We start from the raw sequence: 24788 nt of genomic DNA on the forward strand, positions 1-24788 counted from the left end.
CCTCCAGCCTTCCTACGCGCAGCCTCTCCCAGGTCCATGGGCACCGGAGCGGGAGTGCTGGAAGATGGAACTGACAGAGCCCCCTCTGGATGTCCACGGGTGACCTGCAGGTTATCCAACCGGATGGACAGATCACCCAGTTGGTCAAAGATGATGGTGGCATCCCTGCAGGCCAACTCCCGTCGGACATCCTCGCACAGGCTGCATCGATAGTGGTCGATGAGGGCCCTTTTCGTTTCATCCTGGTCCGGCGGCCAAGGTCCGGAATTCCAGCGCGAACACCTGTGCGCTCCTCGTCCCCTGCCTCAAATGGAAGAGCCGTTCCCCCGCCGCTCTTCCTTCGGGCGGATGGTCAAAGATGGCCCGGGAAGCGGCGGGTGAACTCCTCGAAGTGGTCCAACGCCGTGTCTCCTTCTCCCCATATGGCGTTTGCCCACTCCAGAGCTCTCCCTGAGAGGCATGAGACGAGGGCGGACACTCTCTCCCTTCCCGAACGGTGGCCAGGTATAAGTCCAGTTGTAAAAGGAACCCCTTGCACTATGCTGCCGTCCAATCATACTCCCTGGAAAGGGAGAGATGCATCCCACTGGAACTGGATCCGGACGGGACGGGTAGAGGTAACCCCGGTTGCGCTGGTCGAGGCGGTCGAGACTTCCTGTCTCTCCCAGCAGTCCATGGTCTGGACAACGTGATCCATCATGGCACCGAGATGATGCAGCATTGCCACGTGCTCCTCGACTCCTCTGACCGGGGTACCTGCTCCTGCTGACTCCATGGTGGGTGTGAAATTCTTGGGCTTGTGCGTACTTGTGGTGAAGTCAGGTGCAGGAGAGCAGAGAATTGTGAACAGGCGCACACTTTATTTCGGCAGGAGAGAGATACAGACGGACGCAGCTGCGTCAAAAACCTCCAGCCATCAAGGCAAAGTGTAAAACACGCAAAACAGTCACAAAACATCAAATGTATAGCTATACAAACAAGCTTTGTGTAATAACAAGGAAAAACCAACGCTAGCCTAGTGCGTACAAAAACACGTAACACACAAACAATTTCACGCAAAGACATAAGGGGGAACAGAGGAATAAATATATGTAGTGTGATTGGGAATGAAAACCAGGTGTGCAGGGAACAAGACAAAACAAATGGAAAATGAAAAATGGAGCGCGATGGCTAGAAAGCCGGTGACGTTGACCGCCGAACGCCGCCCGAATAAGGAGAGGAGCTGACTTCGGCGGAAGTCGTGACAATATGCATCTGTTGGTCACAGATAACAACAAAAAAATGGGCCTCAGGATCTCATCACGGTATTGTTGTGCATTCAAATTGCCATCGATAAAATGCAATTCTGTTTGTTGTCCGTAGCTTATGCCTGCCCCAACGCCACCATGGGGCACTCTGTTCACAACGTCGACATCAACAAACCGCTCGCCCACACAACACCATACAGTTGAAGTTGGAAGTTTACACACACTTAGGTTGGAGTCATTAAAACTCGTTTTTCAACCACTCCACACATTTCTTGTTAACAAACTATAGTTTTGGCAATTCGGTTAGGACATCTACTTTGTGCAGGACACAAGTAATTTTTCCAACAATTGTTTACAGACAGATTATTTCACTTATAATTCACTGTGGATGTATTTCAAGGCCTACCTTCAAACTCAGTCCCCCTCTGCTTGACATCATGGGAAAATCAAAAGAAATCAACCTAGCCTCAGCAAAAAAAATGGTAGACCTCCACAAGTCTGGTTCATCCTTGGGAGCAATTTCCAAACGCCTGAAGGTACCACATTCATCTGCACAAACAATAGTACGCAAGTATAAACACCATGGGACCACGCAGCCGTCATACCGCTCAGGAAGGAGATGTTTTCTGTCTCCTAGAGATTAACGTACTTTGGTGTGAAAAGTGCAAATCAATCCCAGAACAACAGCAAAGGACCTTGTGAAGATGCTGGAGGAAACGGGTACAAAAGTATCTATATCCACAGTAAAACGAGTCCTATATAGACTCAATCTGAAAGGCCACTCAGCAAGGAAGAAGCCACTGCTCCAAAACCGCCATAAAAAAAGCCAGACTACGGTTTGCAACTACACATGGGGACAAAGATCATACTTTTTGGAGAAATGTCCTCCGGTCTGATGAAACAAAAATAGAACTGTTTGACCATAATGACCATCGTTATGTTTGGAGGAAAAAGGGGGAGGCTTGCAAGCCGAAGAACACCATCCCAACCATGAAGCACAGGGGTGGCAGCATCATGTTGTGGGAGTGCTTTGCTGCAGGAGGGACTGGTGCACTTCACAAAATAGATGGCATCATGAGCTGGCAAAATTATGTGGATATATTGAACCAATATCTCAAGACATCAGTCAGAAAGATAAAGCTTGGTCGCAAATGGGTCTTCCAAATGGACAATGACCCGAAGCATACTTCCAAAGTTGTGGCAAAATGGCTTAAGGACAATAAAGTCAAGGTATTGGAGTGGCCATCACAAAGCCCTGACCTCAATCCCATAGAAAATTTGTGGGCAGAACTGAAGAAGCATGTGCGAATAAGGAGGCCTACAAACCTGATTCAGTTACACCAGCTCTGTCAGGAGGAATGGGCCAAAATTCATCCAACTTATTGTGGGAAGCTAGTGGAAGGCTACCCGAAACATTTGACCCAAGTTAAACAATTTAAAGGCATTGCTACTAAATACTAATTGAGGGTATGTAAACTTCTGACCCACTGGGAATGTGATGAAAGAAATGAAAGCTGAAATAAATCATTCTCTCTACTATTATTCTGACATTTCACATTCTTAAAATAAATTGGTGATCCTAACTGACCTAAGACAGGGAATTTTTACTGGGATTAAATGTCAGGGATTGTGAAAAACTGAGTTTAAATGTATTTGGCTAAAGAGTATGTAAACTTCCAACTTCAACTGTACATGTGGTCTGTAGTTGTGAGGCCGGTTGGCTCACAACTTTTTTTTTATTTAAGCTTTATTTAACTAGGCAAGTCAGTTAAGAACACATTCTTATTGACAATAACAGCCTACCCCGGCCAAACCCTAACCCGGACGATGCTGGGCCAATTGTGAGCCGCCCTATGGGACTCCCAATCACGGCCGGTTGAGATACAGCCTGGAATCAAACCAGGGTCTGTAGTGATGCCTCTAGCACTGAGATGCAGTGCCTTAGACCGCTGTGCCACTCAGGGTTGGAGGTGACTTATGGTAGAAAAATGAATGTTAAAATATCTGGCAACAGCTCTGGTGTACATTCCTGCAAGTCAGCATGCCAATTGGACGCTTCCTCTAAACTTGCGACATATGTGGCATTGTGTTGTGTGACAAAACTGCACATTTTAGATTGGCCTTTTATTGTCCCGAACACAAGGTGCACCTGTGTAATGATAATGCGGTTTAATCAGATTCTTGATATGCCACACCTGTCAGATGGATGGGTTATCTTGGCAAAGGAGCATTGCTCACTAAAAGGGATGTAAACAAATTAGGGCTGACCGTATTTAGTCCACCGGTCGATAGGCTGTTGGTCAACCGAGATTTCTTTAGTTGAGCAGTCGCAATTATTATTATTTTTTTTTATGGTGCCCAAGACGCCTGTCTGATTCGCACCTGTCTCAGTGGACTAATCCATTGCGGAGGCCACGGGGATGGCACTGTCATCACTCTAAAACATGTGATACTGAAATTGTATATGGTTGTATTATGTAAAAAATAATGGTGCAACACTAATAAATCTAATATTATTTTTTAACAAATACGCTTTATCCCGCGTTGGATACGGTCGCTGTCCGTGGTTCTGAAACATAGTCTTCCGTGCGCCGTAGAATTGGCGCCTTTCCCTGTTGCTATGTGCATAATAGCAAAATTAACCAGTATATTGGGATTGAGGCAACAATGTGACAGAGGCAACAGCAGTAGAGACGAGGGAACAGCCCGTGCTTTAACCCCTATTCGGGCGGGATTTGATTTAGTGGGGGTGGTCAGGTAATGCAATTATGTGCACAAGCTCAAAACACCACGTCTGTCATTTTAGTCACGTCCGAATCTGCCATGTCGGTCATTTGTACATGGCAGGAGAGTAACAATTACAGGCAGAATAACCTAAATTTTTGGGGGCGAACTCCAAGATCCTCTGATAATACTAGTACCGTGCGAATCGACATCCATGTGTTTTGAGAGAAATATTGGAGTTTGAGAGGTGATGCACATGGTTTGAGCAAGAAAACAATAACTGATTCGATAAATTGAACGAAGTGCTGCGCATAGCCTATGAAGGGCCTAGATGTATCAACTTTCACAGTGAACGTTTTTGTTCATATATTTTGTGGTTGTGAATTGAATATTGCCAAATGCATCAGTAAAAAATGTTGCGCCTATTTAATGTAACCCCTTGCTGTTTATAGATTGCAAACAGCATACACTTGCGCATCAATAGCCTTAAAACGCATCTCAAATGCAAGTGCACTGTTTAGCTCACATCTGAAGGTTGGGAGGCATTTGGGACGTATACTACGGATTGCTAAAATATCCTAATGATTATGATCACACTTCCTCAATTCAAATATTATGGCTACACGATACCAAAGATGGATGGTATGGTTTAGAAACCTGGGAACCAAATTCAAGTTATCCGTGTAGCCCTGCTATCGCCTGGACTAAAATATTTTCACGGCTAGAAAAAAACCTCCAGGCTTCCGTAGAAAGAATTATAGGAGGCTGTTTGTAAAAAAACGAATCCCGTCCGAATCGTCCTCTTGGATTAACGGACGTCTGGGGTAATAAATACATAACCAACGTTCTCTAGTAATACTAGTCCCATGCGAATAGGGCTTAGCCTAAGAAAATTGAGGAGCTTAATAAGGTCTGTAATCAATAGCCTAACTGTTAAATGTGCCTGGACTTATAAATCATCCATATATATCTACAGAAATAAGGCAGATCTTGCTTCTGTTGCCTGTCTGAGTGTTTAATAGCTTGCTGATTCCGTGAGCACCAACCCTCAAGCAACCCACCAACCCTATACCCTACTTTTTCTTGATCTCCTTATTTTGTCATTATTACAATTATTATTATGATCATCATTATACCAATAAGTAATGTCGTTATCATTAGTAGGCTTTGTATGGTATCCTTGTATAACCAGTATAACCACCATTGAGCTGTAGGCCCAAGAGCACCTTTGTCCTATATTTCAATATATAGGCTAGTTTGTCATAACCAATTTATTGATGTGAATATCATATGCTATAGGTCAGGCCCTATTGGTCACATGCGTACAATGTTTCACGTAGAGAGAGCAAGGGTTGGGGGAATAGGGAATGTTTTCCCTAAACAAATTAGGGATTTTGGTTTTTCAGTCAGAAACAAGTAAGAAACTAAATGGATGAAATTATGTTGCAGCTTCATCGCAGACAGCGCAATAAAACACTTGCTGTGCTGTGGGGCCTTTTCGCTGCAGTAGGGTGGAGATCGAGACAACATGCCACACAGGCACTTGCTGTAATTTTTGTAAACACAGTGTGACCATTGGGCTCTTATTTTTTACCCCTTATTCTCCCCAATTTTCATGATATCCAATTGGTAGTTACAGTCTTGTCCCATCACTGCAACTCCCGTACGGACTCGGGAGAGGCGAAGGTCAAGAGCCGTACGTCCTCCGAAACGCAACCATGCCAAGCCACATTGCTTCTTGACACAATGCTCGCTTAACCCAGAAGCCAGCCGCAACAACGTGTCGGAGGAAACACTGTACACCTGGCGACCGTGTAAGCATGCATGTGCCCAGCCCGCCACAGGAGTTGCTAGAGTGCGATGGGACAAGGACATCCTGGCCGGCCAAACCCTCCCCTAACCCGGACGATGCTGGGTCAATTGTGCGCCGCCGCATGGGTCTACCGGTCACGGCCGGCTGCGACATCGGGCTCTTTCTTGAGTCATTTGTGTCTTAATTATTTCATCAAACAGTGTGCTTCAAGCATCAAACAAGCTCAGTGTATATGTAGTTGGTTTTATTCAAACACATAGGGTGTGTCTGTCTATATATGTAAAAATAAGTTAAACATTTCAACCAAGATTTGTGTTGTTATTGGGGACAGCCCTAAAAAATATGCACATCCCTGTTAGTGAACATTTCTCCTTTGCCAAGATAATCCATCCACCTGACAGGTGTGGCATATCAAGAAGCTGGTTAAACAGCATGATCATTGCACAGGTGCACCTTGTGCTGGGGACAATAAAAGGCCACTCTTTAATGTGCAGTTTCATCACACAACACATTGCCACAGATGTCTCAAGTTTTGAGGGGGTGTGCAATTGGCATGCTGACTGCAGGAATGTCCACCAGAGCTGTTGCCAGAGAATTTAATATTAATGTCTCTACCATAAGCCGCCTCCAGCGTTGTTTTAGAGAATCTGGCAGTACGTCCAATCGGCCTCACAACCGCAGACCCCATGTAACCACACCAGCCCAGGACCTCCACATCCGGCTTCTTCACCTGCGGGATCGTCTGAGACCAGCCACCCGGACAGCTGATGAAACTGTGGGTTTGCCAACCGAAAAATGTCTGGACAAACTGTCAGAAACTGTCTCAGGGAAGCTCATCTGCGTGCTCGTCGTCCTCACCAGGGTCTTGAACTGACAGCAGTTCAGCGTCGTAACCGACTTCAGTGGGCAAATGCTCACCTGTGATGGCCACTGGCATGCTGGAGAAGTGTGCTATTCACGGATGAATGGTGAGTTAAGCTATGGGCAGCCATAAGCTACGGACAACGAACACAATTGCATTTTAGCGATAACAATTTGAATGCACAGAGATACCGTGACGAGATCCTGAGGCCCATTGTCATGCCATTCATCCGCCGCCATCACCTCATGTTTCAGCATGATAATGCACAGCCCCATGTTGCAAGGATCTATACACAATTCCTGTAAGCTGAAAATGTCCCAGTTCTTCCATGACCTGTGTCGTGTCTTTGGCATTATTAAAGTGAAGACTATTATTTTATCAAATCAATTCTCTGTAATTATTATTACGTGATTAAACTAATCATGCAAATGTAATTAACTAGGAAGTCGGGGCACCAAGGAAAATCTTCAGATTACAAAGTTATAATTTTCCTAATATAACTTTTCAGATATTTAACATCTGATCAATTAGTCTTCTAATTAATGAATTCTTCTTTACCTCACGTTTAGTCTTATTCCAAATGTCGTAAATTGTTGGTTATCTGCATGAACCCAGTCTTTGCTATGAATCATCCATACATCAATTGTCTTAATCATTTATTTACTAACTAACTAAATATCACAGAAATGCATAACAAGCAAACAAACAGTAGGCATGGTTACAAGGAAATGATAGGGGATGTGCCCTAGTGGGCTAAACCGGTATGGCGGCTTGGTAGACAAAGGGATTGAGAAGGGCGCGAAAGACAAGACACTACACAGTTGATAATTATAATAATTGAAATGCTCATCCTTTGCACATGAACGCTCACTCATTCGGGAATAATTGCAATCAATATATATACAGTGGGGAGAACAAGTATTTGATACACTGCCGATTTTGCAGGTTTTCCTACTTACAAAGCATGTAGAGGTCTGTAATTTTTATAAATAAAATGCATATTAATTACTTAAAATCATGCAATGTGATTTTCTGGATTTTTGTTTTAGATTCCGTCTCTCACAGTTGAACTGTACCTATGATAAAAATTACAGACCTCTACATGCTTTGTAAGTAGGAAAACCTGCAAAATCGGCAGTGTATCAAATACTTGTTCTCCCCACTGTATTTAAGCTCAGTGTGTCATCGTGATCTCTGTTGGAATCGTCCTTTTCTGTTGGAAAGTTCTTATTTGGTTAGAATGGATACTTCAGAGTAACATTCAGAAATGTTCTTATAGATAGATGTTTCGGCGGTTGTCGGTCTTCGCATTCAGTCGACATAAATTCTAGCTGCAGACTAGTAATTAGTATCGAAGATTTGCTCTTATTCTGTCGGTATCGATAGTCTCAGAGTTTAACAACCATTACAACCTTAGCTTATACTGAAGGTACGCATGGTCTCTACTCAAACCTTAGTCCTCTCGGTAATCGAGGTACGCATAGTCTCTACTCAAACCTTAGCCCTCTCGGTAATCGAGGTACACTTGGTCTCTACTCAAACCTTAGCCCTCTCGGTAATCGAGGTACGCTTGGTCTAAAGGGAATTCCTCCAGGTGGGGGTTATATTAGTAACAGTAGAAAGGGGCTGTCCCATGACGCCAGATCAATGTCTGTGCTCATGGGGCGGGCCAATGATTTAGTTCAACTTTAAAGGGAATTGGATTCTCTTTCATTAAACAGTTTAAAATCACATTACATAATTTCACAAATAGTTTCATCTTTACTCATTCATTTTATACAATAATTAGATGCAAGCCTCAGAATGGAGGCTCCTGTATAAACAGAGTTATGGTAATGTGGCTGTATTGTCTTTCCTGAGGTCACAATCATAAAACAAAATGAACCGGTCGTAGCTGGATTCTCCACCGACCGTTTACGCAGTCTCCAAAACATGGATATTGTTCAGTTCTCAAGTTCTGTGAGGTAGAAGAAGTTCCTTTGTTCTACTGTGAACCTCAGGTTGTAAATTCCTGAGGAGACTCTCTTCCCCCCGGCCATGCGGTATAGAGAGAGGGATAACAGAGCCTGGGTGCAGGGGGAAGAGAGAGGTGGTGAGAGAGAGAGAGTTGGTGCTGGCTATATGCAAAGAGGGCCACGTCATGAAACCTAACGCATTTGACGATGTTCAACTTCAATTCATTGGCACAAAACGTGCGTCAGACAAAAATATTGTTTTGTCTCTGACTGGCATAGAACAGGTAGTGGTCACCTACATTCAATGTAGTAGATTTAGGCTAGACCCAATATATAAGCTTACATACGTATGGTGGATTAATAGCCCAGCCTATGAATTAACTTCTAATTTACACATCTCGGTCTTCACTTTTCTCTTCTTGGCCAGTTCATGCATCTCCACTGGCCTCTCTCTCTCTCCATCTTCTCTCTATTCCTCTTATAGCTCTTGAACCAGTAGCCTAGCCCAATGAGTGTCCCAGAAGTAGCAATATAGTTTTGGTCACTAATTTTGAGCAATTCAAATAAATAAATATATATATATTAGAGGAAAGAAGAACCTTTATAGTGTTCACAATGAACTGGCAGAGAAGTTTGAATGGCGAGAGCTTCTCTGGTATGATGTGATCACATTGGCTGGTGGTAATAATGCAACAAAGGCGAATCGTCTGTTCTCTCCTCGCCCAATGTTTATGTTTACAATAAAATGTAACATCAGAATGCCCAATGTAAGAAGGTTTCCAATCAAATGTATGAATTAAGTTAGAACGTTTGCCTATCAGTCTAACTTGCATGAACATTGTGATTGGATGACAGCTGTGAGGGTTATCGAATCAGGATCAAATCCTCTGATCTCCTCGAGCTCGTTAATGATAGAATGTTCATATTTGACGATTGCAGAAAGGCCAGTCTTATTGGCAAATGACAGGAGTGGCAAGGAGTGGAATGTAATAGCTGAACAGAGACGGCAACCAGGCTAGTCACATAGTAATTCCCTGCTAAAATGTTGTCAGTATGGTGCTCGACAGCACATCCAAGACCCGGCTGGCATTCATTCTGCCACTTCTCTGCATTTAGATTGATGCATTACCCTATCCCAGATCCCATTAATTATTATTAAGAACCTCCCCTGGGTGCATTCATCATCTAGGACTGTCTGGAACACATGCTAGCCGGAAGTGACTGATGCCTGCTAGCTACTAACTTTTGCTCTTTCCACAGAAAAAAGAGAAGGCTTCCGCCATGAAGAAGAACAACGCGTACGCGGTGGCGTTGGCCAACTATGCACCCAACATCACCAAAGACTCTGGGTTGTCCACCATCGCCAAGGGCGGCGCTGCTGACCCCAACATGGCGGTTGGCAAGGTGGGTGGCAAAGCAGACCCAAAGAAGACTTTCAACAGTGTGAGCAAAATCGATAGGATTTCGAGGATTATGTTCCCGGTCCTGTTTAGCAGCTTCAACTTAGTCTATTGGGCCACATACTTAAACAGAGAACCTTATATAAAGGATATGGTGCCCGCAACCTAGAGGCCTCTCCCTCCTGCATTGTAATATATCCGAATTACGGGACTAAAAGACTTAGCAAATACGACTAGTATCTGCTAACTCTTGGTTCGTTGATACAAGACAGACAAGCCCTGGATTGCTTTGTGTCCTTCTCTTTCCTGTTTTTTCTACACCACTTTCTGCAGTGCTTTTGGAAAGAACTGGCCTTTGTAAATACAGCATAAATGTATAATCATGACTTTTGTGCGTTTCGTGATATAATCAGTGAAAAATACATTTATTTTGTGCGCTTATGTTTTATTGACCATTGATGGCTCCATGTTTGAGAAGTTTATGAAAGGAACCTCGAGATGTTTATTTTAGTCAAAAGGTTTTAGAAAATCTTATTTTTTTTATATTTCATCTTATTTTTTCTTTTTTTGTGGGCTAAGTATGTAATATTTCTCAGCGACCAGTATTTCTCAATTATGTATAAAGTTATCTTTTTCTATACAAGCCAATACAAAAAAATATGATTTTTTTTTTAAATGCTTATGTTTTATTGCAATGTAGTATATTATTTTGTTAAACAAAATATCAACATAAGCAAAACAATGGTTTTTGTGTGTTGATTTACCATACTGTGTAATGATTGATTATTAATTGATTTTATTTGCCAGTAAAAAAAAACATTTACCCACACACAATACATACATTTAAAAACATGACAGGGATAACACAAAAAAGTCTGACTTATTTCCATTGTGAAGCCTTAAAATGGAATGGATGAAGGGGATGATTGAAGCATTTGAGGGAGGGTGGGAGCATCAATGATCTTAGTGGAGGGAGAATCATGGTAGCAGACAGGGAAGTCTGACAGGCAGTCAGACACGGACAGGTCCGTAGCCTCAGCCACGCATCTCACCGTCTCAGATGTCCTGTGTAGCCATTTGGCTCAGACTAAGTACAGTGCCTTCGGAAAGTATTCAGACCCCTTGACTTTTTCCGAATTTTGTTACATAACAGCCTTATTCTAAAATGGATTACATTTTTTTTTTATCCTCAGCAATCTACACACAATACCCTAAATTGACCAAGCAAAAACACGTTTTTATGAATTTTTGCTAATTTATAAAAAACAAAAACAAAAATACCTTATTTACATAAGCATTCAGAACCTTTGCTATGAGATTTGAAATTTAGGCTCAGGTACATCCTGTTTCCATTTATCGTCCTTGAGATGTTTCTTGTTTCTTAAATTGATTGGACATGATTTGGAAAGGCACACCTGTCTATAAAGGCACACCTGTCTATTTACCATGTGACACATGGTGGTGGCAGCACCATGCTATGGGGATGTTTTTCAGCGGCAGGGACTGGGAGACTAGTCAGGATCGTGGGAAAGATGAACGGAGCAAAGTACAGAGAGATCCTTGATGAAAACCTGCTCCAAGAGTGCCCAGGACCTCAGACTGGGGCAAAAGTTCACCTTCCAACAGGACAACAACCCTAAACACACAAGCTAGACAAGCAGGAGTGGCTTCAGGACAAGTCTCTGAATGTCCTTGAGTGGCCCAGCCAGAGACCGGACTTGAAACCGATCGAATATCTCTGGAGAGACCAGAAAATAGCTGTGCAGCAACGCTCCCCATCCAACCTTGAGAGGATCTGCAGAGAAGAATGGGAGAAACTCCCCAAATACAGGGTTTCCAATCTTGTAGCGTCGTACCCAAGAAGACTCAAGGCTGTAGTCGCTGCCTAAGGTGCTTCAACAAAGTACTGAGTAAAGGGTCTGAATACTTCTGTAAATGTGATATTTCAGTTTTCTTTTTTATACATTTGCAAACATTTCTAAAAAACAAATGTTTTTGTAATTTTGGGGTATTGTGTATAGATTAATGAGGAAAATTAATTATTTAATACATTTTAGAATAAGGCTTTAGCGTAACAAAATGTGGAAAAAGTTAAGTGGTTCGAATACTTTCTGAGGACACCGTATGTAGCTTGTCATTCATACTTCTGTGCAGCACCCACACACCCACCTCCCCGGGTGATGCCACTGCTGCCGTCAGGTGCTGAAAGCTCACCACACTTCTGTATGACGTAGTTGGTGTTTCACTGTCCTCTCTCTGTTCTGCTCATCACTGTGTAAGGATGTTTCAAGTTGTTAAAATTATATTTCGATGATTGTCCATTCTACATTGGAGGCAGGTGCCATTTTCCCCTTTTTACTTCTATTCGTCAATTTTTAAGTTAGGACATGCGGAAGGCGGAGGAGCTACAGTACAGTATGCATTAATGCACAATAATGTTGGATGCCAGCCGCCGATAAACCCCAGAAGAAGGGCTGTTTTCCCGCAGTTCTGTTAACGACGGCGAGGGCAGGTGTTCAGCAGGCCGGAGCGAAGAGCATTGTGTGCTAGCTTAGCCAGCTAGTCCTAAGGAGGACTCCGGTATACAGCAGGTGGGAGGTAGGGGCGACACTGTGTGCTAGCTAACTAGCAAGCTAGCTGCACAAGGTGTCGCTAAATATTAAGCTAGCTAGTATACGGTGTCACCCTAGCCTCCCATCTGCTGTGCTAGCAGGAGGCGGGGATGACCAGTAGACAGTGTCCTTCCCCACGCCTGACGGGCACGGTTTTCGTCGGTACACAGCAGGCGGGAGCGACACAGTGTGTTAGCTAGCACATAGTGTCGCTTTCTAGCAAGCTAGCTGGTTAGCTAGCACACGGTGTCGCCCTAGCCTCCTGTCCTCTGCTGTGCTAGAGAGAGGTGGGGGCAACGGTAGACAGTGTCCTTCGCCACCTGCCTGTCTGGCACTGTTTGCCCGCAGTTCTGTTAAGAACGGTGAGGGCAGGTGTTCAGCAGGTGAGAGCGAAGGACACAGTCTACCGGTGTCGCTCCCGCTTTCTAGCAAGGACTCTTGTAAAAAAAACTCTGATAATACTTTCATTTCCCTTTTGACCCACATTCAAAAGTTACTACAAGCATGAAGTGGTGTTCATGACGGAACCATTGGGAAGCTCGAGGGGGTGGGGTGTTCCTGCAGATTCTTTTACGATTATACATGTATATCAGAAGGCAGATATTATGTATCAGAGCATTAAAATGTGTTGCACATGTACATGCTTTTCATTCACTGAGGTTTGAGTCCCGGTCGGTGCTACAGTATACTTCCATGTCTGGTTTCATTGACTCTCCCCTTTAACTGCCCCTAATTAACAAAGGTTTAGCTACAACTTCTGAATCCGTTGGAGAGGATCAGCTTGAGCAAAGTGAGGTGTATAATCACGGATCTACAAATAGTATTCGCTGGCAAATAATAGACTTTGTGAGATTAAGATTCGCAGAGCTACGCCTCCCCTGACTTAGGCGATCCCCCCTACCATACACACACGCACAACCAGACATTGACTGACTGATTGGAGACAGCTTGTGTCAATTAAATAACATTTCCTATGATTTTCTACCTGCAGGAAACCTAGTGGATAATGCTGGAAATATTGATGAATGCAAAGTGCCAACAAAAAAAAGCCGAAAATCAAGGCCCTACTACACATGACATCTTTTGAAAAGTAAAAGTTTAGGCACAGCTTATTGGCAGTTTATTTTGATTTGTTATGAGGGTAGCATTCACTTTATCTACCATCATTCAGTACCTTGGTTATATACATTTTCCCCTCACAGACACAAAAAATTACAGGCGTGTTTGCGAGAGAGAGAAATGTTAGTCTATGTTAGTGCATCTATGTTAGCTAACTAACATCTATATCTAACTAACATCTATGTTAGTTATGTACACTGTCACACTGACCTTGTTGATGAAGATTATTGAGCACCCAGAAATGAATGGAACTTATTTTGTCATGAACAGGCTTTGTATGAGGTGGCATCAATAGGATGTGTTGTTTGATTGCTACAATGGTGCTAGCCTGTTCTAAATCCTCAGATCAATTAAGCGATATTTCATAGGTAATTGGGTGTTGATCAAAGACCCTATGGACAACAACACCCACAAGTGCTTCAAAACAAATTTGCACCCGTGTCTACACATTATTATAACAATTGTTTACATTTATATGAAGTTATATCATGTATATGTTTCCTAAGTTTATGTGTTAAATAATGTACATCTTCTACCATTTTGCTCACCATCAACTGTTTCAATGGTTATGTACTGTATAGGGCCCGGAGTCTTTCATGGTCACGTGGTCAGGGAAAACTTAGGGCACTAGCTATGAATGCGTCCATCAGATCTTTACAGATGTTGACATGCAACATTTCATGTTTACATACTGTATGTTTGTTATTCACCTTGCAGTTACAATTTTTTTCAAAAGTTAGATGTTGTGCATAGACATTATACGTCAAATGAAGTCTTCACAAATCACCTGTGTCTCAAGAGATTTGTGCATATATTATTAACTATTGAAGTGAACATTTCCATGAATACTTCTACAATTGCCAAAATTGGTGCTGTAGACAACAATTTCAATTGTTTTGCTATTTAGTTTGTCTGACAAATTACCCCTAAATTGTGTTATAAAAACCTTCCTAAAACAACACAACCACATAATGGTGTGGAACGCACACATTCGGGAAAGAGTGTTATGTGAAATGTGATACAATGTGGCACTCCTCTCTCAGTCATCACCTCTAGTCTAATCCAATATCAATCTAAAAGGCTGATATCATATCATTTGAGAACTTTGTCTGAAAAGTCATATCTCACGGGAATCCAAGTTTACTGTTATTATTTTTGATTCGTTTGCCTGTCGTGATCTGTCAAATGAAATGTCATTCATGCAGACAGGTGAAAAGAAGACTTCTCAGTGTAGCCTCTGTACCAGTTCAAGTTGCTTGAGAAATGTTGGGATGAGTGTGTGGATGCGATGCTCAGTGTTAGCTACAGCAACATGACTTGAGGGCCAAAGAAGGGATCTTGGCACCATTGCAGTTGACCAACAGTTTTACTCATCAGATTGGATACGGGGGTAGAATGAGTAATGTGCTGTTCAGATTATATTAGCTTTTATAAGGACGCCGCATCACGGTTCATCTGACGAAATGTCAAAGCAATAAAAATAAAAAAGACGGATGAAATTGTCACAACATTGTGTAAATATGGAATGTATTTGTGCTTTGGAAGATGGTGCATGCGAGTGTTTGACGTTGTGTTGTAGGGGGGTGCCAATATACTCTGCTGAGAAGCACCAGCGTTAATGAATTTATTCATATTTATATATACGACTATACAGTAGTTTAGACTGTATGGTCATGTGTTCACTTGAGTAGTCTCACCGCCATAGTCTGTATGACACTGCCATTCTACAGTCTCTGGATTGTTTGACTTAAAAAGTGATGTGGAAGATGCAATGGGGCCGTCAGTATTCAATGTACTTAACTGTCCATAAGCTATTGTTATATATTGACGTAGAATCAACAACAAAAAATTACATATTTTTTACCCTCATTTTCCAAATGGTCTGGTAATTTGGAATAATTTTGACCCCCAATATCTTTTTCACGTATTTGAATATGACGGTATAAGGAACATACCCACAGCTTCTATTTTCTACAAACTCCAATTGTAATTCTTTCCGTAGCGGCAAACTAAAAAGACAGAGAATATCTGAATAAAGTATTCCATTAATTAATTATACATTTGGGTCTTTTGATTTCTCTCCACTGCTTCTCCATTGATCGGGATGTCATGGAGGAATTACACTGAACAGAAATGTAAAAGCAACATGCAACAATTTCTAAGATTTAACTGAGCTACAGTTCATATGAGGAAATCAGTAAATTGAACTAAATTCCTTAGGCCCTGATCTATGGATTTCACATGACTGGGTATACAGATATGCATCTGTTGGTCACCGATACCTTAAAAGAAATGGGCCTCAAAATGGACCTCAGGATCTCGTCACGGTATCTCTGAGCATTCAAATTCCCATCGATAATATGCAATTGTGTTGGTTGTCCTTAGCTTATGCCTGCTCAGACCATAACCCCACCGCCACCATGGGGCACATTGTTCACAACGATGACATCAGCAAACCACTCGCCCACACGACGCCATACACATGGTCTGCGGTTGTGAGGCCGGTTGGACGTACTACCAAATTCTATAAAACAATATTGGAGTCGGCTTATGGTAGAGAAATTAACATTACATTCTCTGGCAACAGCACTGGTGGACATTCCTGCAGTCAGCATACCAATTGCATAATCCCTCAAAACTTGAGACATCTGTGGAATTGTGTTGTGTGACAAAACTGCACATTTTAGAGTGGCCTTTTATTTTTCCCAGCACAAGGTGCACCTGTGTAATGATCGTGCAGTTTTATCAGCTTCTTGATATACCACACCTAGGTGGATGGATTTTCTTGGCAAAGGAGAAATACTCACTAACAGGGATGTAAACAAATTATTGCAGAACATTTTTGAAAAATAAGCTTTTTCTGCAAATGGAACATTTGTGTGATCCTCATCAATCTACACACAATAACCAATTGTAGCAAATTGATAAATAAATAACTAAAAATAAAATACCTTATTTACGTAAGTAAGAAGATAATCCCATCACCATGTGATTCAGGTTCTCAGTCTCCACATACCTGTCCGAGAACTGGGCTGGGTTCACTATGCTGATCTTCTCCTTCCCATGCTCCTACAACACAATAGGAGAGTTATAACCTTTGTGATCACTGTTACCAAACAAGGGCTACCATATTTTAGGTTCACATGACATACAATACATTCGGAAAGTATTCAGACCCCTTGACTTTTTCCACATTTTGTTACAGTCTTGTTCTAAAATTGATTAAATAAAAAATGTCCCCATCCATCTACACACAATACACCATAATGACAAATCGAAAACAGTTTTTTTGACAATTTTGAAAAATGTATTACAACAGAAAAACCTTATTTACACAATTATTCAGACCCTTTGCTATGAGACTCGAAATTGAGCTCAGATTCATCCTGTTTCCATTGATCATCCATGAGATGTTTCTACAACTTGATTGGAGTTCATCTGTGTTAAATTACATAGATTGGACAAGATCTTGAAAGGCTCACGCCTATCTATATAAGGCCCCACAGTTGACAGTGCATGTCAGAGCAAAAAAACAAGCCATGAGGTCGAAATAATTGTCTGTAGAGCTCCGAGACAGGATTGTGTCGAGGCACAGATCTGGGAAAGGGTACCAAAACATTTCTGCAGCATTGAAGGTCCACAAGATTACAGTGCCCTACATCATTATTAAATGGAAGAAGTTTGGAACCTTCCTAGAGCTGGCCACCTGGCCAAATTGAGCAGTCAGGGGAGAAGGGCCTTGGTCAGGAAGGTGACCAAGAACCTGATGGTCACTCTGATAGAGCTCCAGAGTTCTTCTATGGAGATGGGAGAACCTTCCAGAAGGACAAACACCGCTGAAGCACTCCACCAATCAGGCCTTTATGTTAGAGTGGCCAGACGGGAGCCACATCCCGCTTGGAGTTTGCCAAAAGGCACCTAATGACTCTTAGATCTTGAGAAACAAGATTCTCTGGTCTGATGAAACCAAGATTGAACTCTTTGGCCTGAATGCCAAGCGTCACGTCTGGAGGAAACCTGGCATCATCCCTACGGTGAAGCATGGTGGTGGCAGCATCATGCTGTGGGGACGATTTTCAGTGGCAGGGACTGGGAGACTAGTTAGGATCGAGTTAAAGATGAATGGAGCAAAGTACAGAGAGATCCTTGATGAAAACCTGCTCCAGAGCACCCAGGACCTTTGCAGCCCTTTCAGAACATTGGCTATCTGGATTTCAGTGAAGGAGAAATGGGGGAGGCTTGGACAAGTTGCTGTGGGGGGTACAGGGCTGTTGACCGGGGTAGGGGTAGCCAGGTGGAAAGCATGGCCAGCCGTAGAAAAATGCTTATTGAAATCCTTAATTATCGTGGATTTATCGGTGGTGACAGTGGGAACCTGGGAGGAGGTGCTCTTATTCTCCATGGACTTTAGTGTCCCAGAACTTTTTGGAGTTTGTGCTACAGGATGCAAAGTTCTGTTTGAAAAAGCTAGCCTTTGCTTTCCTAACTGCCTGTGTATATTGGTTCCTAACTTCCATGAAAAGTTGCATATCGCGGGGGCTATTCGATGCTAATGCAGTACGCCACAGGATTTTTTGTGCTGGTCAAGGGCAGTCAGGTCTGGAGTGAACCAAGGGCTATATCTGTTCCTGGTTCTACATTTTTTGAATGGGGCATGCTTATTTAAGATGTTGAGGAAAGCACTTTTAAAGAATAACTAGGCATCCTCTACTGACGGAATGAGGTCAATATCCTTCCAGGATACCCGGGCCAGGTCGATTAGTGTTTTAGGGAGCGTTTGACAGTGATGAGGGGTGGTCGTTTGACCGCAGACCCATTACGGACGCAGGCAATGAGGCAGTGATCGCTGAGATCCTGATTGAAGACAGCAGAGGTGTATTTGGAGGGCAGGTTGGTTAGGATGATATCTATGAGGGTGCCCATGTTTACAGATTTAGGCAAAAAATGAACTTCCACATCTACAATGTCAGGAGAAGAGTTACAAATTGATTGACTATCCACCTCAATCTGGCCTAAAGACAAAAGTTCCTAAATAGCACCCCTTAACCACCTTAAAAAGGGAGGGACTCTTTGAAATAACACATAGAAAGTACTCAAACTTAACCCAACAAGACCCTTCTCTCCCCTATCAAGTGTACTAATACCAGTAATTTATCCAGCGCAATCCTGAATTCGTCAATTATATGCTGCATAGTGGCACCCTTAAGACTTTCGGAAAAGGCTGTCCTTCGCACCGGATAAACCTTACCACAGTGACTAAGGTGTGTTCCATGGAGAATACTGGTGGATTCCTCGTCATCTTTCAGAAGATGCTCTTGTCGGGATGAATATGATTACCGATGCACACTGTCACTCAGTGGCTGCCTACCCATCTGGCTCTCCCCTTCAGTAGAGACGTTGGTGAGACGAAGCTGACCCCTAGCACGTGACAGCCCCCAAGCGTCATCATGAGTGACAGGTTCTCATTGTCATACTCCCATGCTACCGCCCTCAGTGACTCCTGGTGGCTCGATGGGATTCTCTAGAAGTACCCGTTTCTCCCATCATGCAAATCACCACTGGGTTTGTTCATTTGATGCCCTCCATGTAGGTGAAAGTTTTACAAAAATGTTCATGAAATGTTTTATTTTCCTGAATTTCATTACAATAGATGTCATTTCTAGAATTGCTCTTCGACATTTGACATTTCATTTCTAAAATCGTTAAGGAATGATTTACCAAAGTTTGGATAATGATAAAAAAGCTATGACATTGCAACTTCAGGGTGACATTTTCACCTATTTCTTGGTGTAGTAGTATCTTTGACTTTGAAATGACAAAAAAAGTCCTGACTTCATATCACAGGCTCTGAGTGGCGCAGTGGTCTAAGGCATTGCATCTTAGTACTAGTGACATCATTACAGACCCTGGTTCGATACTGGGCTGTATCACAGCCTGCTGTGATCTGGAGTCCCATAGGGTGGCGCACAATTGGCCCAGCGTTGTACGGGTTAGGGTTTGGCCGGGGTAGGCCGTCATTGTAAAATACGAATGTGTTCTTAACTTGCCTAGTTAAATAATATATATATTTATTTTATATCAATATCCGGAAAGACATTGAATTTCTGAGGCAGACTGCTCTCCACACAACCTTAACTTGGCGATACTATCTTCGTTCTCGATTCGGCCATAGATGGATCTTCTAAAATGTCAGTGTCCAGCTGCAGCTGGTCCATTTGAATTTAGAAAAGGCTCTGTTATTAAAATAAATACATTTTTTGAAATTCATCGCCAAATTAAGGTTGATCGAAAATTATTTGTGCTACGACAAACAGTAGGCTTACCTATCAGGGGCGTCATGCACCCCAACAATCTGAGAGGCACAAGTACATGAGGATGACTTGGGGGGTTGGAGAATTTAGCATTTTTCAAACACATGAAACAGCTTTTTCCTGCAATTTAGAGCCATAGTCAATATGCTTAATTCTACGTAAATAAAGTTGTTTTCCATTTTTCTGCATGTCTAAGGATTCCCCCTGAGCTGTCTGTATCCTACTGAATGGTGTTTAATTTTGTTTCTCTGCATCTCTGTTAAAATCTGGGTAAAATATTCTTCTTTGGGATCGGTGTCCCTTCCACAGGACGGTTGAGCTAACGTAGGCTAATGCAATTAGCAAGAGGTTGTAAGTAACAAGAACATTTCCCAGGACATAGACATATCTGATATTGGCAGAAAGCTACCTGCACTGTCCAATTTACAGTAGCTATTACAGTGAAAGAATACCATACTATTGTTTCAGGAGTGTGCACAATTTTTAACATGAACAATTATTAATAAACAAATTAGGCACATTTGGGCAGTCTTGATATAACGTTTTTACAGAAATGAAATGATTCATTGGATCAGTCTAAAACTTTGCATATACACTGATGCCATATAGTGGCCAAAATCTATATTGCACCTGGGCTGGAATAATATATTACGGTCTTTCTCTTGCATTTCAAAGATGATGGTACAAAAACAAATACAAAATAATGGTTGGTTTTTTCTTTGTATTATCTTTTACCAGATCTATTGTGTTATATTCTATGACATCCCTTTCACATTTCCATAAACTCAAAAGTGTTTCCTTTCAAATGGTACCAATAATATGCATATCATTGCTTCAGGGCCTGAGCTAAAGCCAGTTAGATGTGGGTGTGTCATTTCAGGTGAAAATTGAAAAAAAGGTGCTAATCCTTAAGAGTTAAAGAAATGTGAGTCTTATTTAGTACATTTAGATATTAGTTGCTTTTCTAAAGTCTACCAAAACATGCCAGCAGACATGTCAGCTAAAATAATCAAGCTAGCTACTCTAACTTCATTGATAGCCTGAAATGGCATCTTTGTAGTTAGTTAAGAAGTTGGGAGATTGGGAACCTATATGGCCTAGCTAAAGGCTACTTCATAAAATTGCTAGGTAGCTAGTAGTATTACAGCGAAACAACATTAAATAATACAGCACATACACATGTAGACATGCATATATATACACTACAGGTCAAAAGTTTTAGAACACCTACTCATTCAAGGGTTTTTCTTTATTTTTACTATTTTCTACATTGTAGAATAATAGAATAAAAAACACATATGGAATCGTGTAGTAACTAAAAAAAAGTGTTAAACAAATCAAAGGATATTTTATATTTGAGATTTTTCAAAGTAGCCACCCTTCGCCTTGATGACAGCTTTGCACACTTCTGGCATTCTCAACCAGCTTCATGAGGAAGTCACCTGGAATGCATTTCAATTAACAGGTGTGCCTTCTTAATAGTTCAATTTGTGGAATTTCTTTCCTTCTTATTGCGTTCAGCCAATCAGTTGTGTTAGAATTAACGGCACTTCAGATTGCAGCCCAAGTAAATGCTTCACAGAGTTAAAGTAACAGACACATCTCAACATTAACTGTTCAGATGAGACTGCGTGAATCAGGCCTTCCTGGTCGAATTGCTGCAAAGAAACCACTACTAAAGGACACCGATAAGAAGAAGAGATTTTCTTGGGCAAAGAAACACGAGCAATGGACATTAGACCAGTGGAAATCTGTTCCAACCGCTGTGTCTTTGTGAGACGCAGAGTAGGTTAACGGATGATCTCAGCATGTGTGGTTCCCACCGTGAAGCATGGAGGAAGAGGTGTGATGGTGTGGAGGTGCTTTGGTGGTGACACTATTGGTGATTTATTTAGAACTCAAGGAACACTTAACCAACATGGCTACCACAGTATTCTGCAGCGATACGCCATCCCATCTGGTTTGCTCTTAGTGGGACTATCATTTGTTTTTTCAACAGGACAATGACCCAACCCACCTCCAGGCTGTGTAAGGGCTATTTGACCAAGAAGGAGAGTGATGGGGTGCTGCATCAGATGACCTGGCCTCCACAATCACCCGACCTCAACCCAATTGAGATGGTTTGGGGTGAGTTGGACCGCAGTGTGAAGGAAAAGCAGCCAACAAGTGCTCAGCATATGCTCAGCATACTCCTTTAAGACTGCATTCCACTGTAGAAAATAGTTGTTTTTTTATAAAAAATTTAAAACCTTGAATGAGTAGGTGTGTCCAAAATTATATATATATACAGTACCAGTCAAAAGTTATATATATATATATATATATATATATATATATATACTGTATATTACTTTTTTTAGAGGACAAAATCTGAGGGGCACATGCACCTGTGCCCCCTATGAGTACGACGCCTCGCCTACCTATCCTGTAACGGCTAATGGAGCATCATATTAGCCATTACAATCTTTTAGCTAGGCTAAACAGATGTCATAAAAGGTGACGTCAAAGGTCTCGGCTGAAAAAGACCTAAAAATAGGGCGCTCCTCAATCTCTCAATGTGGACATGGACTCTGATCAAAGATGATGTTAACACTTCCCATCTATCGTGCTGTGGCACTTCCTCATTTAAATATGACCCTTTACTGTCAGTGTGACATTCCTTGGGTGGTGCACTTCCATAGGAATTAACTTACGATAATAACACATAGTTATACCTACACTTTTCAGTGACATGCTAGCTAGAACCAACTCTGTAAAAAGGTAAACATGGATAGGTATTTCTTGCCGTCACTGATTTTCACCTTTTGTAAACATTATAAAAAGGCACAAAAAATGTACCTCATTGAACTATACACTGTCCTTTGAGTGGTGGACCATTCCTGATACACAGGGGAAACTGATGAGCGTGAAAAACCCAGCAGCGTTGCAGTTCTTTTCACACTCAAACGGGTGAGCCTAGCACCTGCTACCATACCCCGTTCAAAGGCACTTAAATATTTTGTCTTGCCCGTTCACCCTCTGAATGGCACACATACACAATCCATGTCTCAATTGACTCAAGGCTTAAAAATCCTAAATTAACCTGTATCCTCCCCTTCATCTACACCGATTGAAGTGGAATTAACAAGTGACATCAATAAGGGATAATGGCTTTCACCTGGATTCACCTGGTATGTCATGGAAAGAGCAGGTGTTCCTAATGTTTTGCAAACTCTGTGTATGGTTGAGGGGAAATAAGATCATACAATGTTTCAATTGACTGTTATTATAAAATAGCATTATATGGATTTGTAAGACTATTAATCAAATCAGTGTGGTTTTGCTTGCTTATTCACTGCACTCTGAATCTGTGTTTTCTATGAAAAAATGTTTGAGGAGAAAATAGCATCTGTAAACAGTTTCCTTGGTAACCATAGAAAGAAGGGATTTTCATTTTTTAACAGCTAAGCTTCCCATGATGGTACAAAGGCTAAGAATATGAACAATTAAGAAGACCTTGTCTGGACAAAGAGTATCCATGCCACGAAATTATAAACATGGCACCATGTCTCAGCAAAAACGAATACCCTCTTATCACTCATATTCATCTGACATTTTTAAGACATCATGATACTCTCTGCAATCTTTGCAATGTACAAAATGTGCCCTTGAGGAGCAGCAGAGTGTAGAAAATGAATACTCTGACCCATACTTAGGATGTTACACTATGGATGTTAGATGATGCGTTTATAATTACAGAGCAAAGCAACCCTTGCCAAGTTTAGTACTGTGTCACTGACCAGTGACCATAATAAGTTGTTCTGAGCAGAGGACCGCCGAGGTCTGCTACACCAAAGCAGTTGGTTCTCATCATGCAAGTAGATATTGATAGTGGTCGCTGTAAGGGTAAATAAACTTTCTGAGCTCTGTATGCATCCCTCAATGTCTGAAATAGCTGTAAGACAAGACTGAAATGGGTCACATTTCATGTGCAAACGGTATCATTTCATTCACATTCAGTCACTTATTGTTGAGAGTTAACTGTATTGCTGTTGTTTGGTAATTGTGGTAGCCATTTTTTTTTAACCAGCACAATAATGCAATATTACAGGACAGTGCGACTGCTAATGTATGAAAATGATGGATCATTTTAAATGTAACTATTCCTTTACAAAGGAAAAAGTAAATATGGCCCGATCTTCGTCAAATTTGAAAGACCAAGGTCATAAGAGATTATGATCGCTGAAATGCCTTTGGACTTGGCATCTTGCATGGATGGCATGATCTGTCCATATGGGCCTAGCTCTGAAGCCCACGCCAGTCCAGATGGCCTATGCTCAGCTGTCTGACAAGAGCCAAACAGGATCCTAGCAGAGGCCATTTCCCTGCCGATGCCAGGTGTCCAACATACTCCATATCATACTCTGGTTCTTAATGGAGTTTGAGATTCGGGACTGATGTGACAGGTGACTTCAAAGTGGTCAGTGCTTTAAAATTCCTATTCTAGTGAATATGATCATACTTATCTTAAGTTCTTTGAGTTAACCTACTGTTCCCCGGGCGCCGAAGACGTGGATGTCGATTGAGACAGCCCCTCGCACCTCTCTGATTCAGAGGGGTTTGGTTAAAAGCAGAAGACACATTTCAGTTGAAAACATTCAGTTGGACAACTGACTAGGTATCCCACTTTCCCTTTCCCTAAACCATAATCAGTAGGCCTACATAGATATATGCATATGAACAGTTGAAATCGGAAGTTTAAATAA

The 24788-nt window shown here is 41.9% G+C and overlaps 2 protein-coding genes across 3 annotated transcripts in view; one reads left to right on the forward strand and one right to left on the reverse strand.

The window, feature by feature from the left end:
* LOC111967561 (gamma-aminobutyric acid receptor subunit alpha-2) overlaps positions 1-22141 on the forward strand; it is a 64488-nt gene extending 42347 nt beyond the window's left edge. The window contains exons 10-11 of one of the 2 annotated variants that reach the window (XM_070444790.1): positions 9862-10005; positions 22043-22141. In XM_070444790.1, coding sequence (XP_070300891.1) covers positions 9862-10005; positions 22043-22075 — 177 coding nt within the window. In that variant the 3' untranslated portion in view covers positions 22076-22141. Of the gene's footprint in view, positions 1-9861; positions 10643-22042 lie in introns of those variants that run through there. The other variant, XM_023992665.2, reaches the window with a different exon arrangement.
* The window catches only part of pcdh12 (protocadherin 12), a 159661-nt gene that overhangs the window by 79720 nt on the left and 55153 nt on the right, over positions 1-24788 (reverse strand). The window lies entirely within an intron of this gene.

The sequence above is a fragment of the Salvelinus sp. IW2-2015 genome, linkage group LG8 (genome assembly GCF_002910315.2).
Source record: "Salvelinus sp. IW2-2015 linkage group LG8, ASM291031v2, whole genome shotgun sequence".
Taxonomy (NCBI): Eukaryota; Metazoa; Chordata; class Actinopteri; order Salmoniformes; family Salmonidae; genus Salvelinus; species Salvelinus sp. IW2-2015.